Source organism: Glycine soja, chromosome 20, assembly GCF_004193775.1.
Source record: "Glycine soja cultivar W05 chromosome 20, ASM419377v2, whole genome shotgun sequence".
In the NCBI taxonomy this organism is placed as follows: domain Eukaryota; kingdom Viridiplantae; phylum Streptophyta; class Magnoliopsida; order Fabales; family Fabaceae; genus Glycine; species Glycine soja.
Window position 1 is genome coordinate 38,345,019 of NC_041021.1, and position 14,635 is coordinate 38,359,653.

At 32.1% G+C, this 14,635-nt stretch overlaps 2 protein-coding genes and 1 pseudogene across 2 annotated transcripts; 1 reads left to right on the plus strand and 2 right to left on the minus strand.

Moving 5' to 3' along the window:
• The first annotated feature begins 1,399 nt into the window (after positions 1-1,399).
• On the plus strand, positions 1,400-4,512 carry LOC114402093 (annotated as a pseudogene).
• A 580-nt stretch (positions 4,513-5,092) lies between these two features.
• LOC114401641 lies at positions 5,093-6,911 on the minus strand. The gene is made up of 2 exons (XM_028364213.1): positions 6,658-6,911; positions 5,093-5,550 (listed from the first exon to the last, which is right to left on the minus strand). The coding sequence occupies exons 1-2, from the start codon at positions 6,749-6,751 to the stop codon at positions 5,267-5,269; spliced, it is 378 nt and encodes a 125-aa protein (XP_028220014.1). The 5' UTR covers positions 6,752-6,911; the 3' UTR covers positions 5,093-5,266.
• Positions 6,912-8,686: 1,775 nt separating this feature from the next.
• On the minus strand, positions 8,687-10,264 carry LOC114402395 (replication protein A 14 kDa subunit B-like). Its single transcript, XM_028364945.1, has 3 exons — positions 10,117-10,264; positions 9,393-9,651; positions 8,687-9,121 (listed from the first exon to the last, which is right to left on the minus strand). The coding sequence occupies exons 2-3, from the start codon at positions 9,646-9,648 to the stop codon at positions 9,057-9,059; spliced, it is 321 nt and encodes a 106-aa protein (XP_028220746.1). The 5' UTR covers positions 9,649-9,651; positions 10,117-10,264; the 3' UTR covers positions 8,687-9,056.
• Between the last annotated feature and the right edge of the window lie 4,371 nt (positions 10,265-14,635).

A 14,635-nucleotide genomic window follows, 5' to 3' on the forward strand; every position in this document is an offset into this window, starting at 1 on the left:
CACAGCTTGAGCTTAAGATATGATCTTGTGTGGATCTTGCAATAAAATGGTAGTAGAGATCTTCAAGGTGAAGAATGAGTTCTTGTACAAGAATCCTGAAGATCTTTAACATACCTGATTTTTTTTTTAAACCTCAATACAGAAACTCGCAGGAAGAAGAAGGTCATTGAAGAAAAAAAAAACCAAGAGAAAAGGCAAAGAACAAAAAAAAAATGGACTTACCTGGAGGTCGCGTAGGGGGAAGGAGGAAGAAGGGGGAGGCCGCGGAGGGGAGGGGAAGGGGAGGCCATAGAGGGGAGGGAGGAAGAAAGAAGAAGAAGAGGGGAAAGGGAGGCCACAGAGGGAAAAAAATGTACAGTAACGGTCGAAAATTTTGTACACTATAAGTTGGTTCAAACGGTAAAAATTTGTACACCAAATCTTCATTTTCATTTTTCATTTGTCAATCTCTTTTTTCCAAATTCAATCTCAGTTAATTTTTTTTTCTCAAATGGATCCAAATCAATTTGATCAACAAAGTTATATAAATTTTTACAAAATTACAACATGTCTCCTTTGACCCAAAATGAGACCTGATGCTCTTAGTAATCACGATGAGTAATTCCAAATGAGACCTAATGTTGTTGGTAGAATGGGTCTTTTGTCATTGCAGAAGTGCACTGCAACTATTTGTATACTGACATACGAATCACCTACTAATTGTGTGGATGAGTACATTAGAATTGGCGAATGCACTACAACTCAATGCTTACAAACATTTGTAAGGGATGCCAATGAGATATTTGGACAAGAGTACTTGAGAAGACCTAACAACAATGACATCAATCACCTATTACAAATTGGAGATGTATGAGGGTTTCTAGGTATGTTAGATTCTATTGATTACATGCCTTGAGAGTGGAAAAATTGTCCCGTTGCATGGTAGAGCCAATATCGTAGAAGTGATCATCGCAAACCCACAATAATACTTGAAGTCGTCGTTTCACAAGACTTGTGGATTTGACATGCATTTTTTGGAGTTGCAAGTTCAAACAATGGTCCAAAAAATGACATTAATGTGGTAAACCAATCACATGTGTTTAATGACATTTTGCAAGGTCGAATTCCTCTAGTACAATTTACAATTAATGAAACTCCATATAATATGAGGTAATATCTTACAGATGATATTTATCTTGATTGGACCATATTTGTGAAGACCATACCAATGCCACAAGGTCAAAGAAGAAAATTATTTGTAAAATGTCAAGAAGTAACGAGAAAGGATGCGAAACAAACATTTGATATGCTCAAATTTTGATTCACAATTATATGTGGTTCATTGTGTGCCTGGAACATGGATACAATGAAAGATATAATGTTGGCATGCATTATATTGCATAACATGAATGTCGAAGACATGCGAGATACATTCAATGGTAATGTCAATGTTGATTATGATCACATAGATAATGACATTACAAATGTTGAAGGATCTCGTGGTGCTCCTCTTGACTTTGCTACATACTTGCAAACAAGATGTGTTATCCATACAAGAGGAATTCATCAACAATTTCAAGCAAACTTGGTATAGCATATTTGGGAACGTTATAGTCGCAACAATAATCAAATTTGAGTTTTCTTTGATATTAATGTGTTGCATTTTTTTATTATCAAATTTATGTATTTTTCATTTGTTTAACATTTAGTCATAAATAAAAATTAAATTTATGCTCATTTTTTTATTTCTTGATATTTATAAAAAAATTTCTTTCATATTTCATTAAATTTAATTATCTAATTAATTATATTTAATTTAATAAATATTTAAATAAAATATTTAAAAGTATGGTGCATGTAAGATCTAAAAAAATTATCTAAGATCCTAAAATAAGATTTACCACTAAAGAAAATGATGAGAGAGATCTTAATGTATCCTCAATCCTATGTGATGCTTTGAGAGCCTCCAAAAAATGATCTAAGATCTCAATTTAAGATCGATCTCTAAAGTTGCTCTAACGAGTGCCAAACTAAGATAATAAGTTGGTTTGAAACTACCATCATCTTGGTTATGTCAGAACAGTAAACTATAATTACGCTCAAATTTAACACTCAAATCTTCCCGCTGTTTACATAACGATAACGTTGGGTCTATTTTTCAACTTCATTCACGTTCAAAACTGCAAGCTGAGATCATTATTGCTTTCTTGCAAAAAATGTCAGCTAAACTCTGCTTTTGCTACTTCTTCGTCTCTTTTCTCTCTTCACTTTTCTATCTTCTATTATTACCGTTCTCTCTCTCTATTCAGTTTCTAGATATTTCGTAATTATCTGTCTCTTGTAATTTTGTAATTCATAATTTTAGATTTGATCACTATTTTTCTGTCTAGATGTGCAAATGTCTGGTGGAATCAGTGCCTATACCACACCAAATTGCTTTCATCCAGAGGTATGAACTCATAATCCTCATTGTAACGATTGATATATTTTGTAGTCTTTAATGAAGACAAAGACAAAGGGTCTTAAGGAGCATAAATTGGTGTTGATCAAATTCAAACCAGACAAACATCTAGAAGATGTTTGGAAAACAAAATAAAAAAAGTATGAACATGTACTAAAAAAATTTAGTTTATCTCACCTCTCTACCAAAGTGTGTCTTTGTAGAAGATGTTTGGGAACAGTGTGCTTAATTTCTTCCCTTGAACATTAAGTGGAATTGAGTACCAAAAGAGAGCTTGTTAAACCTTGTTGTTTTTAAGTATATGGGGTGTGATACTAAGTAGTAAGCAGATGATAATTCAATTACTGAGGCAAGAAGTGCATAATTTGTTCCTTGCCGGTTTATATTGATACAGTTGGAGATGCAGGGAAATATGAAATGAAGCTGTCTAATAGTTCTCCATCTATCAAATTTGTGGTTGCAAAGAAGGCTGATAGCCTTTACCCCATTGTCAGTGGTGCAAGCATAGTTGCAAAGGTACCTGTCTCTCCCTTACGAAATTACTAGTGGTATAAAGTCCTATACTGGGTGCTTGATGAGACTGCTGAAAACATGCAGAGGAATTTTTGATCTGGATATCCTGGAGGTAAGACATGTGATTCTATCTCATGCCATGTCTATTCCAATTAACATTGTACATAAAATAAATCTGGTTATGTTCTCATTTGTGTAGATCCCCAAACCAAGTCTTGGCTAGAGGATCACAAAACATCATATCTTTGGATTTCCAACATTGGTCCGATTTAGTTGGGGAACCTGCAAAAGATGCTGCAGAAGTGTTATGGTAAGCTTGTTTTCTTAAGCTCTTGGGGAAATCTGTGACTGTTGTAGAGCACATGATTCCCAAGTTTGTTCTACTTGATATATGTTAATGCATTCATCATATCAATTCTTTGACATGTTCTCTGTTGAAATTATGGGGTTTTAGGTAGAGGAAGGAAAAGGGGATATACGAGACTGAAAACTTTCAAATCAGTATTAACTTGGTATGATGTGATGTATTTATTACAATGTGATTATATGTTCATAAAACTTAGAGTATGGTTAAATATTGCAACCTAGGTCAGGTATTGGGTTCAACTTACAAACTATATCTGATTATCATTTTCTTTAAATTTCTTTCTTAACTCAGAAGACTATTTTTGAGTTTTAAGGGCTTAAAGGTTTGATATTTTTAACACCAACTACTCACACAAGCTTTGAGCTTGAAGCATGAACAATGCTCCGGTCCTTTATACCTTGTGCTTTAATTTAATTATGAAGTGGGTGTTAACTCCTGACCCTTGGTAAACCATGTTGAAAGCAAACCCTCCTGGCTTCACTCTGACATAAGATGGATTAATCTTTTGAAAAAGTTGGTTTCTTGGCACACATCATGTATACGATTTGGATGAAATTGGAATAACTTGCACGGCCACCCACCCTGGATATGGGCCAAGTCACCTTTCCCTTTTCTATCTGTTTTTATGTTCCAAGGTTATTGTAAGAGTGGTTTGTGCTTATCAGTCTTCATTAACACTTGGAATTGTTTACAGGGAGTCTGACAATTTGGATGAAGATGGTGGTGGCAGCAACAATAAGAATCGATTAAGCAATGTGGGTTTCACCACATCCAAGAGAAGTGAAGAAATAGAATCAAGTGGTAAAGGACGCTGTAGGTTTTTTCAGGCTCGGAAACTTGAGCACCTCACTTATGTGGAACTATATATTATTCGAATTTCATCCTTGTATAACATTTTCTGTATATACACTTTCTTGGATGGTACTCAGTCTAGCAAGATGTGTACTAGGTACTGTGTCAATTTAATTAATATACTTAATATCTATTAAGTTGAAATTTAAGCCATCTTCTTAAAAAATTATTTCCATGTATATGATGTAAATGTCCTCAACTCAGCTCACCCAGACAAATTCTTGGATGTCTGAATGGAGTAGTTGAATTACCGAGTGTTTCCAGGTTTGGATCTGAAGCTGGGGAGCGGGATACCAGTTCTCCCCAACAGTCCTGCACACGTCATTTACTGGCTCTTTAGTCTTAAAATCTGGAGGTTTCAAGCAAGTGAAAACAGTGATTGCAATTAAATACATTTTTGGTTTGAATGATTGTTACCAAAATCACATGTGTTCCTCTTACTCAAAGCTATATGATAAACAATGAGTTGTGTTCTCCGTATAAAATGGTTAGACTCAACTTGCAAACACTGCTTATGATTACAGAAAATGATAATATATTTTGAATGTGCTAGGAGCAAAACTTTGTTTTCAGTTTTATTCATGCATTCGTCGTTTTATTAAAATCAACTCACTTCTCTTCTTTCACTCCAATCAAAGAATAGTACTTGGCAAAAAAAAAAATAATTAAGAAAGAAAATGTAACATTTGAAAGAGAATTTGTATTCGTCACGTATCAATTTTTCAAGTGGAGGGACATTCAAGGGAGATTCTCTATAGTTACCTATGCTATTTATACATTTCAAGCTTGCAATTGCAGTTAGGTATATAAACGAGTCAACTCAGCACCTTCTGCCCACATTGAACCTGTAAACTTTTCTCTTTTGGTACAGATTCTCTAAAGTTTATGGGCTTTCTATGTGCCTAATTCGATATTGTCAGTATTGAACATATTCCTCGCAATTCATATCAAGTTTTATTCATCAACATGGTACATTCTGCAAATTGTGTCGTAGATTTAAACTAAAAAAAAAAATCACTAGACCACACCACTTTCCTCGAAAGAACCTGTAACAGTTGTTACATAATATACAATGAACTGATTTTTTGTGCTTTCTACATCAACAAAAATGAGAGAGGATAGACCAAGATGATCATAAGCATGTTGGAAAATCTGATTTTATTAAGGTTGCAGTTTGCAGCACCATGACGGGTCTGATGTTGGTGATTTTTGTTTGCAGCACCTGCTGCATAAACGGGTATAACTGCTGCACCTCCTCCTCGTGTTTCAGGTGATCTTGAATTTCCATTTCCATGTGAACTGCCTCCATGACCAGCACCTCCTTCTATCTTACTTTCATATATTCCCATATCTTCGTACTTGCTATTCTGCACAAATTCTATTTAAAAAAAATTGTCTTACTACATGCTTAAGAAAGAAACTAACAAGGTTAATTCCCCTAGTATTGCTTACAAACTCAGCCCAAATGAAAATTGCAAAAAAAAGAAAAAGGGCCTTGGTTATTTATTACGAAGACTTGTACACACATCCCACTGATAAATACTAGTGCTATAACAATAACTATATTTCCAGCTTACGTTGAAGTATTGACTGCAAAGTGGACCTCTTCACTTAGGAATGCCTCACAGGCTGCTGAAGGCAAATAAATGCCATAATTCTATACACTTTCACTTGTTAAAGATTTGTAGACTATACAAAAGTACACACGTTTTCGAAGATGAGTCCATAATTTGGTAACGGATACCCCGATAGACCACTAACATTGAAAGACAACGACCAATGGTAACTGGTAAGACATCTTCAAAAGCGTTTTTTTATCCCAATCTACCTGTAGTAAAGTTCATATGCCTTGTCTTGCAAAGGAATTTGAGCAAAAAGTAGTTATAGCATCTGGGATTTTTCTAATAGTGGAGACAAGGAACATTGGAAAGGTAATAATCTATGCAAAAATTCAATCTTCACACTTATGCGAATCATGAAAAGATGGCAAGGCATGGTTAAGGAAAAAAAAGGCGCGTAATAGAGTTGTAATAGTACTATACTAAAACATCAGAGACTCCTGAATCCTGATACAGAATAGAAAGTGCTTAGCACCGGAAACGAGGGTTACTCGGCAGTTCGAGAGTTAGAAACTTGGCTTAATTACCCTGCAATAAGCTTATGCATGTGCGGCTTATATTATCATTTTGCTCATTTTCCTCAATCTTGATATGATATCCTACTGTCTTTGTTATTTATCCTACACTTAATGAACATGATACCTATTAGCAAGCTAGCACACACTCAACAGGTACCAACAAATGTAGTAAAGGGCTGTAACTATAAGCAATAATAGATGACTTCATATCTGTTTCTGTAGTGAAGAAAAATAAAAAGAACACAAAAAATACTAGAGCCTAGAGGGGAAGGGATTGGCAAGATAAAAATTGACTTAGAACTTAGGACATTTGTTTTGTTATTTAAAAGAGAGAAGTTAGGATTGTACCTGAAAACAATTTGTTTTGAAGAGGATATGCAGGAGCAAGATTAATGAGATAGATGAAGATAAGAAGAGAAACTCCTAATACTCTGAAACCCATTTGTCTGTTTAGTAAATAACTAGTAATCTATACAGATGATGATTCTTCTTTTATATGAAAATGAAAATTGGTGCCCGCATCTTCTCACTTTCTCGCTCACTGAATGAATGGATTGTGCGGCTGGAGCTGGTTGCAGGTTAGAATGATTTTAAGAATAATATTTAACAAAACAAAGTTTGGCCTTATCTTCAGCGGAAAGTGGCCTTACTGTAAAGTTTTTAATATATAACAAAATATAGTGAGTGGTCCAAATATTAAATGACGAATCTCTTGGCAATTAGTTTGTCATCAAACGAGTGATTAGAAAGTTTAACCACCATGGACCATGGTTTCGTGTGCCACATAAACTCATAACAGTAAAGCATATTATTTTTTATGATCAGGTTAGCTCTTATAAAGTGAAAATTATTATTTTTGTTTTAGAAAAATAAAAATTCAGATAATTCGTTTATGTTTAATATTTAATTTAGAGAAATAATCACTCGTTTTTTATTAACTTTTAAGTGTTTTTTTAAAAAAATGACAAATAAAAATTAAAGTAAAAAATTAAAAGAATTTTTTTTGTTAAGTTAAGGACTAGAATAAAGATATTTTAGAGTTAAAGATTAAAGTAACTAACACTAACATTTGAACGACTAGAATAAGAGTATGCTTTATTATTAGTATTATTATTTTTGCTTATAGCAACTCTAACCAGGTTGCCTATCTTACTTTTACAATTAAGGCACCAATTCCGCTTCTGGTTATCATCAGAGAGCGATGAGGTGGCAGTTATATATAAGATACCCATTGACTATGTTAGGAATGCTTAACCAAAACGTGATTGTGTAAAGTTGATTTGTTGAAAAATGATAAGCAATGTAACTCACTTGAAAGATTGCATTATTAGAGGGGAAAAAAAGTCATTTAAATTTATAGTAAAGTTGAACAAAATAAGTATGTCACGATGAAAAAATTATAATTAATAAATCTATCCAAGTCCAATGAATTTCACCGTTAAAATAACTACTATGATTGATGACAGAATAACTGTGTGGCACAGCTGTATTATATTTAATCCCAGAACTGTTTTCACGTGAAATGCATGTTTAGCTGAGCTGCATTTAGCTGTAACAGTAGATCTTCTTTCAGACACGAGATGTATGAAATCACGCGATATGTCGCATTCATGCTGAACAATACATACGACTTCAATAAAGAACAGCCGTCGAACAAAGTGTAGATTTTATGAATAAGAAACATGTGATGTGAGAAGACTGAATTCAAATCAAGGTCGAAGAGGATAGCATCAGATTATGTGATTTTGATAGCTGTACGAGACTAATTGGTTACGACTTATTTTCAATAGCTTTATAGTATGAATAACATGGTGCAATTATAGTGGAGTTCTCTAACTATTTGATAAAAACAATATTACATCATATTTATGAATTTTAATGATCTTTAAAAACTTAAAATAAGTATACAATTATCTTACAATTCTTAAAGATTGTTAAATATAAGCATCGGTTATTATAATTGTTTCATCAATTGCTCCATGGTAAATTTGCATGAAACTGATTCTTATTAAGTTTAAAAATTTCACAAGCAATTCTCGCTAAAAATGCTCTTATACAAGAGTCATTATTACTATTACTATCATCACCTCCAATCCATCATGTCTCTTATGAGACTATCATTATTGTTTCCTCTATCAGTCTTTACCATACTATTGTTGTCGTTACTACCCCAAAGCAATCACTTTAATGTACCTATACCGTAGTTTCCCAACCCCAAAGCAATCACTTTAATGTACCTATACTGTAGTTTCCCAATGCATTGAGAATTAAAATTTTTATAAAAGTTATATTACAAATTTGTTTTTTAAATATAAATCACTTTTATAAAATTATTATTTAAAATCAAATTTTAAAACATTTAAGTAAATCCATACAGTACACAAGAAATATTACAATAAAGAAGAACGTAACAAAGTTTCTTACAATGAACATACAACCGGAAGGGGGGAAACATCCAAGGTATTTTAGTTAGGTGAAGAACAAAATATTCTGTATGAAACTACTACTTCATTTCATTTAAGGGAGTATAATTGAAGACGATGGAATCAGATGCAGACATAAGCCAAACTCAACCTAACATAAGAGATAATGAAACAGTTCCTACAGAGCACATGTGCCCTGCTCCTCTGCGGATACCATACTCAAAAGCATAGTTCCTACATTTACATGTAAACAGGTGCAAGTATAAAAAGCAGCAACTTCAAACAAACCCCATCCAATTGCTGACCCGACATTCCTTGATGTCCCTAGAGAAACAGACCCTTAAATTCACCATTGGCTAGTTGGCACAACTGATTGTAAGAGAAGGTGTCTACAGAGAGGGCAAGATCAAAACCAACATAAATACGTAGGAACAGAACAATAGAAATAAGAAGTAACAAACAGTTCCTGATTCTAATTTCTATTGTGTCCATGGTAGAGGAAGAGAGCAATCGCCCAATAAATCAAATTCGGGGTTTAATTGAGAACAAAAAACATGTAAGAAGAAACATTTACTTCAAGTGATTCGTTTCTCAATTAGAGAGAAAAGTGAATCTATTTATTGACAATTAAGTAAGAAAAAAGGTTGTAATGGTTCGTACCAAAGGTGCTGCCAAAGTCAGTCCATATTTCGGCATCAATAGAACTGTTACTTTCAGCAATGCCAATGACCTCAATATAATTCATAAGAGGGACTTGTGGCAACCCTTTTATGGTTAATTGACAGTCATCAGTGGATTTTGCTGTGGTAACCCCACCATCACATTGGCTCACCTGAACCACTGCTCTTACTTTCTTCCCTATAAAGTTGGGAATCAACTGAGCATTTACAAATACAGAAGGATTTGACATGTCCATGGCCTGAAACAAGACAAAAACAATCAAGCTTTGCAGGCATGCTTAAACAAAATGGAGATACAAGGTTGGCCTAGTGGTTAGGAAGGGAGGGGGGGGAGTTGAAGCTCGAATCCTCCCAATGACATTTCCAACAAAACTAACAAACTACCATTTGCTGATAAACAAATAACTTAAACAACGGGTAACTAATGATTGCATGATCTGAAAAAATCTGGTTTCAATTTTTCAGCTCGGCACATAATTACAGTAAGAGTTGAGGGTGTTAACGAGGAAAAAGAAAAATAACAACTATGCCACACGATAGTCTGAGAGGATTTTCCACAAACACGTTGAGTGCACAAACAAAGAACATGAGTATAGCGTATTACAGATCACCTAACCCTAAAGATGTGGGAAATCAGTGAATAATATTCTGCAACAAAAAACACAAAACCGAAGCAGAAGAGAAAATGAGAGGGAAGAGTGAACCTTTGAATGATTGGAAAGAAACCCTTTGCCTTTGCGTAGTCTGTGGCGAGTCACAGTCACTGCACTTTGATATGGAGAGAGCGCGGAAAAGGAACAGAGCGGGAAACTTAAATGATTTTTTTGTTCTTTGGCGGGAAACAACTATACTTCACTTTACCCTTTTATCCCTCAAATAGTCAAATCTCAGCAACACTCTTTCTTTATTTTTCTTCTTTAATTTTATATGAAGGAGATCCAAATTATAGATTCTTATCTTTTTAACTGAAAAATATTTTTAAAATTATTGTTGATAATTTTTTTTATTTTTGAATAAATCCTAATTAAAAATAATATGAATGTTTTTTTAGTTAAAATAAAAAATTTAATAAGTAACATGAAAAGAGGTAGAACAAAATTTGTATTGTTTTGTAGTTTATTTGAATTAAAAATAGAAAAAGAAAATTGGGATATCTCTCTGCTCATATGATCTAATAGAAAAATAAAAATAAAATTACATTTACAATAAAATATAATAAAAATCTATGTCATTGAAGTAATTTTTGCTATTACATAAAACCTCGCCTCCGCTCTCTAGAAAAATTGACATGCTTGTCTTACAATGTTTTCTTTTCTTCTCCACTTTTCAACAACTCTTTTAAATTGATAAAGATTCATGAGAACTGTGTTATTTTCTCTTAATTTTTCTGTCCTCTATAAATCATGTTTTCCAAACTTCTCATTTGTTTAACGAGAGGAAATAAAATATAGACAGAAATTTTATAATTTGAATTAGAAAAAAAAATAGAAAAATGTTTCTATCTTTGTTTTTCAACTAAATAAAATAATTTTTTTAAAATTTTTTTCTTTTCCCCTTATCCAAATGCATGGAATCTAAAATAAAGTTTAATCTTTTTTGTATCTTACAAGAATAACAATGCTCCTTGCTATTAACATATTTTGCAAAAAAAATAATACAAACTACTAGGAATAAATCCTTAAAAATATTCTATTCAATTCAACGATTATGTCTTGATTCTCCTTTTGTTCGTAAAGCATTTTTGCTGCTGAATGTAAGCTTTATTACTCCATTGCCGCCAAGAATAACTTTAAGGAAGATTTTCTGAAAAAATTAGACCAACCCCGAGTAATTACTATGCTTTTTATTTTGATATTCATTGAACATATTCTTTTGATTAAGATAAAGGAGAAAAATACGGTATCCTTTTATGATACATCTAAATCAAATCATTTAATTTTTATTTTTGTTAATAAGTAATATACGGCTTTCAGTTAAAGGTGTTTATAAAGTGGATTAAGTTTAGAGTACTTTAACCTCACAATCTCAAGTCGATAATTTAAATGTTTTTTTTTTACTTAATTTAACTAATAATTGTACCAACTTGACATTTATCCAAATATACAAGTTTTTTTTATAATTAAGCCATAAACTTTTAAAAATTAAAACTAAAAATTGTTTAACAACATATATTTTCAAACAAATATATTAATATAAAAATATTATCATGCTCACTTTGCAATTTACAGTTGAGGGTTACATATCTATTATGAGTCGATGATCATCTCGTAGGCTGTTCTGAGTTCCTATTTAGAAACTGTATTGAATTTTACTTTTCTATTTCTAGATCTGTAACTGTGTAGTTTTGGGCTTAGCAGTAGCACCCCCAACAAATAAAATATTATGATGTTATTCACAAAGTACTAATTTACTTTCTTAGCAATTTTATCACATAATTGTAGTTAGTATAACCTCACCCAGTGCATGGTTTTCTCATGTACCTTAATTTTAATTTGTTATTTATTTCTTACTAACTTTGCTTTATTATTATTATTATTATTATTATTATTATTATTATTATTATTATCTTATAATGGTGTTGAAACTTGAAACACCTTGTCAAATTTTTCTAGATCGGGCTTCTGAAATTCGGTTCAAGCCCAAGCTTCAAAGAAAGAGAAAAGGGGCATCACATTCCCTCTTTTGTTTCTCCTCTTATATTGTCCACATATCTTTTTGCATTTTTTCATATAAATAATATTTTTTACGAAAACTAATTACTATAACGTATTTTAACAAACTATATTACAGAAAAATTCCGTAAGATCTGTGAAAAAAATGAGAGTGTGAATGTGAGAGGGAAGGAGGGGTATTTTAGAAATATAAAAAACAAAAATAAGTGATGGTGTGAAGAGGAAAAAATTATGTAAATAGCATCTTTTAAGAGAGACACCCCCTCCCCCCACCAAAAAAAAAAGGAATAGCCCATTGAAATGAAAGTTTCCCAGCCAGTTGGACAGTGTGAAAAGTGGGGGAATTGCTAAGTGCACCTAGAAAAATTGCTGGTACACCCAGTAATTGTATGATTTTGACATTTTGTCCTTTTATAAAAGAGATACGGATTAGCTAATATATATGAGGCTTACGAATTAATTTAAAATTAATGATCCAAACAGGAGTCAAACCGGTGATTTCTTATTAATACGATGCTCTAACCAACTGACTTAATAGATCAATTATGTTATAAAATAAATAATAGTTATATATAACACTAAAATTTCTAATATATATTTAATACATATGTAAATTTAAATTAAAAAAAATTTAACAATTAATTTTAATATAACTCATACGGATTAATTAATTCTTATTTTTTTTATAAATAAAAAACATTTATTATTAAAAAAATTAATTTATTAATAAATTAAAAATAACACTATAAAACATTTTTAAAATTTTGTTTTAATGTTAGGTACACCTAGCAACACTATGCAATGGGAAAAATTATGCACGGTGTATTACGGATTACGGATTGAGTAATCCGTACTACAAGTGGTGCGTTAAATAATTACATGCAATGTGGGGGAAACCACAGGTTCTCAGATTGACGCTGATGCAATCTTTGGGTTGGGATTAAAGCCATTATGATAATTCTTTTTGGCATTTTCCTCCTGGGTAATCATGGTGCATCAAAAAGTAACCCAGGAGATGCAGGATGTGCTGGGGCGTCTTAGGAAGTCAATTCTGTATTAGTCCGGATTAAACCAATTAGAGTTTTAATCCATGAAATTTTATGAACTCTTGGCTAACTTTGCAAGTGTCATTTCTTTTCTGTAAAACAATAATGAAGAATAAAGTGAAAATGATCAATATGATGATTCTTTTGTTAAGACAATAAGCTTTAAAAAATGGATCTTGGCATCTTACTAACCGGTTTATTAGGGCATTGATTAACAAATTTAAAAATTTAGTATAAATTATAGGAGAATGTAAAAAAGTCCTGAACAACAATTTTACACATGCCAATAAAAATCTCTGTCACTTTAATTTCTTAACTAATATTTTAAGAACATTGAATAAGCATTTACTTTAAAAAAATTAAGGACCACCATGATTGATCCATTCAATTTTAAGAATTTATTCATTTATACAAGGTGATAATGAAGTTTTGGCTAAAGATTTTATATCTCATATTGGGTATTGCTCTGCGTTAATAACCGAATTATGGGCATCCTAAAGGGATTAAAAATAGATTCATGCATGTTGTAGGAAGTAATTCCTCATCTATCATTAATGTTCCTAATAATAACCGTTTGGGCTTGAGGGATGGGTGTAGCAATAAGTTAACACTAGAAATATGCACTGGATCCTCAAACTTTTCTTTCTCACAAACCACAATTGGAATTAATAGGCAGATTGGCCTCTAATTAGCTAAGTTGTTATTTGCTGATAGCTTATCTTTTCCTTGGGTTGTAATTTGGAACTGATTATGTTTAGGTATGGCACCCGCGTGGGGCGGGGAGTACTCCCCCGCTCTCTGTTCCCGAATCTTATCCTGTTCCCTGTTCCCGCTTTCCGTTGTGAGAATATTTTTTGTCTCATCCTCGTTCCCGACTCTCTGCGGGACCTGCGGAGACTCCATTTTACATTAAAAAATATCAAAAATTATAAAAAAATATTTTTTTTTATTTTATCTCAATTTTTCAACAACAATAAATTTAAGGTTCAATTCTAAATATAAAACATGACTAAAAATACCAAAATAAATCAATAATAATAGTAATAAAATCACACAAGCATAAAAACATCCAAGAAATATCCAAGTACACATTAATGTTATAGTATTACACAATAAAAATAATAAAACTAGTATAACATTACAAGTCTTCATACAATAAATTAACATCATCATATTAAATCAAGTCTTAATACAATAAATTAACATCATATTAAATCAAGTCTTCATACTTTCATCCAAGTGCAATGAAACATCTTCAACATCAAACCTACACAATGAAACATGTAAACATGTATTTAGAAAATATAAAAAAGTCATGAATTAATATAATAAAATTTTCATACCATTGGCGTTGTTGTGTCTGCATCATCAACTATTGAGCAAAATTTCATCTTTGATTTTAAGGAACCTAATGACACAATTATACAATCATTAAAATAAATAAATTGCTTAGAAGAAAAATTTACAAGTAAAATTAAATTTATTACCTTCAATCTCATTACGCA

Bases quoted from the DNA above. Each gene is read 5' to 3' on its own strand.
- LOC114402395 (XM_028364945.1), bottom strand. From the start codon at position 9,648: ATGGACATGTCAAATCCTTCTGTATTTGTAAATGCTCAGTTGATTCCC. The intron at 9,122-9,392 runs GTACGAACCATT...CCCTCTCTGTAG, and splicing joins TGACTTTGGCAGCACCTTTG to ACACCTTCTCTTACAATCAG.
- LOC114401641 (XM_028364213.1), bottom strand. From the start codon at position 6,751: ATGGGTTTCAGAGTATTAGGAGTTTCTCTTCTTATCTTCATCTATCTC. The intron at 5,551-6,657 runs GTACAATCCTAA...TTTTTTAAATAG, and splicing joins TCAAAACAAATTGTTTTCAG to AATTTGTGCAGAATAGCAAG.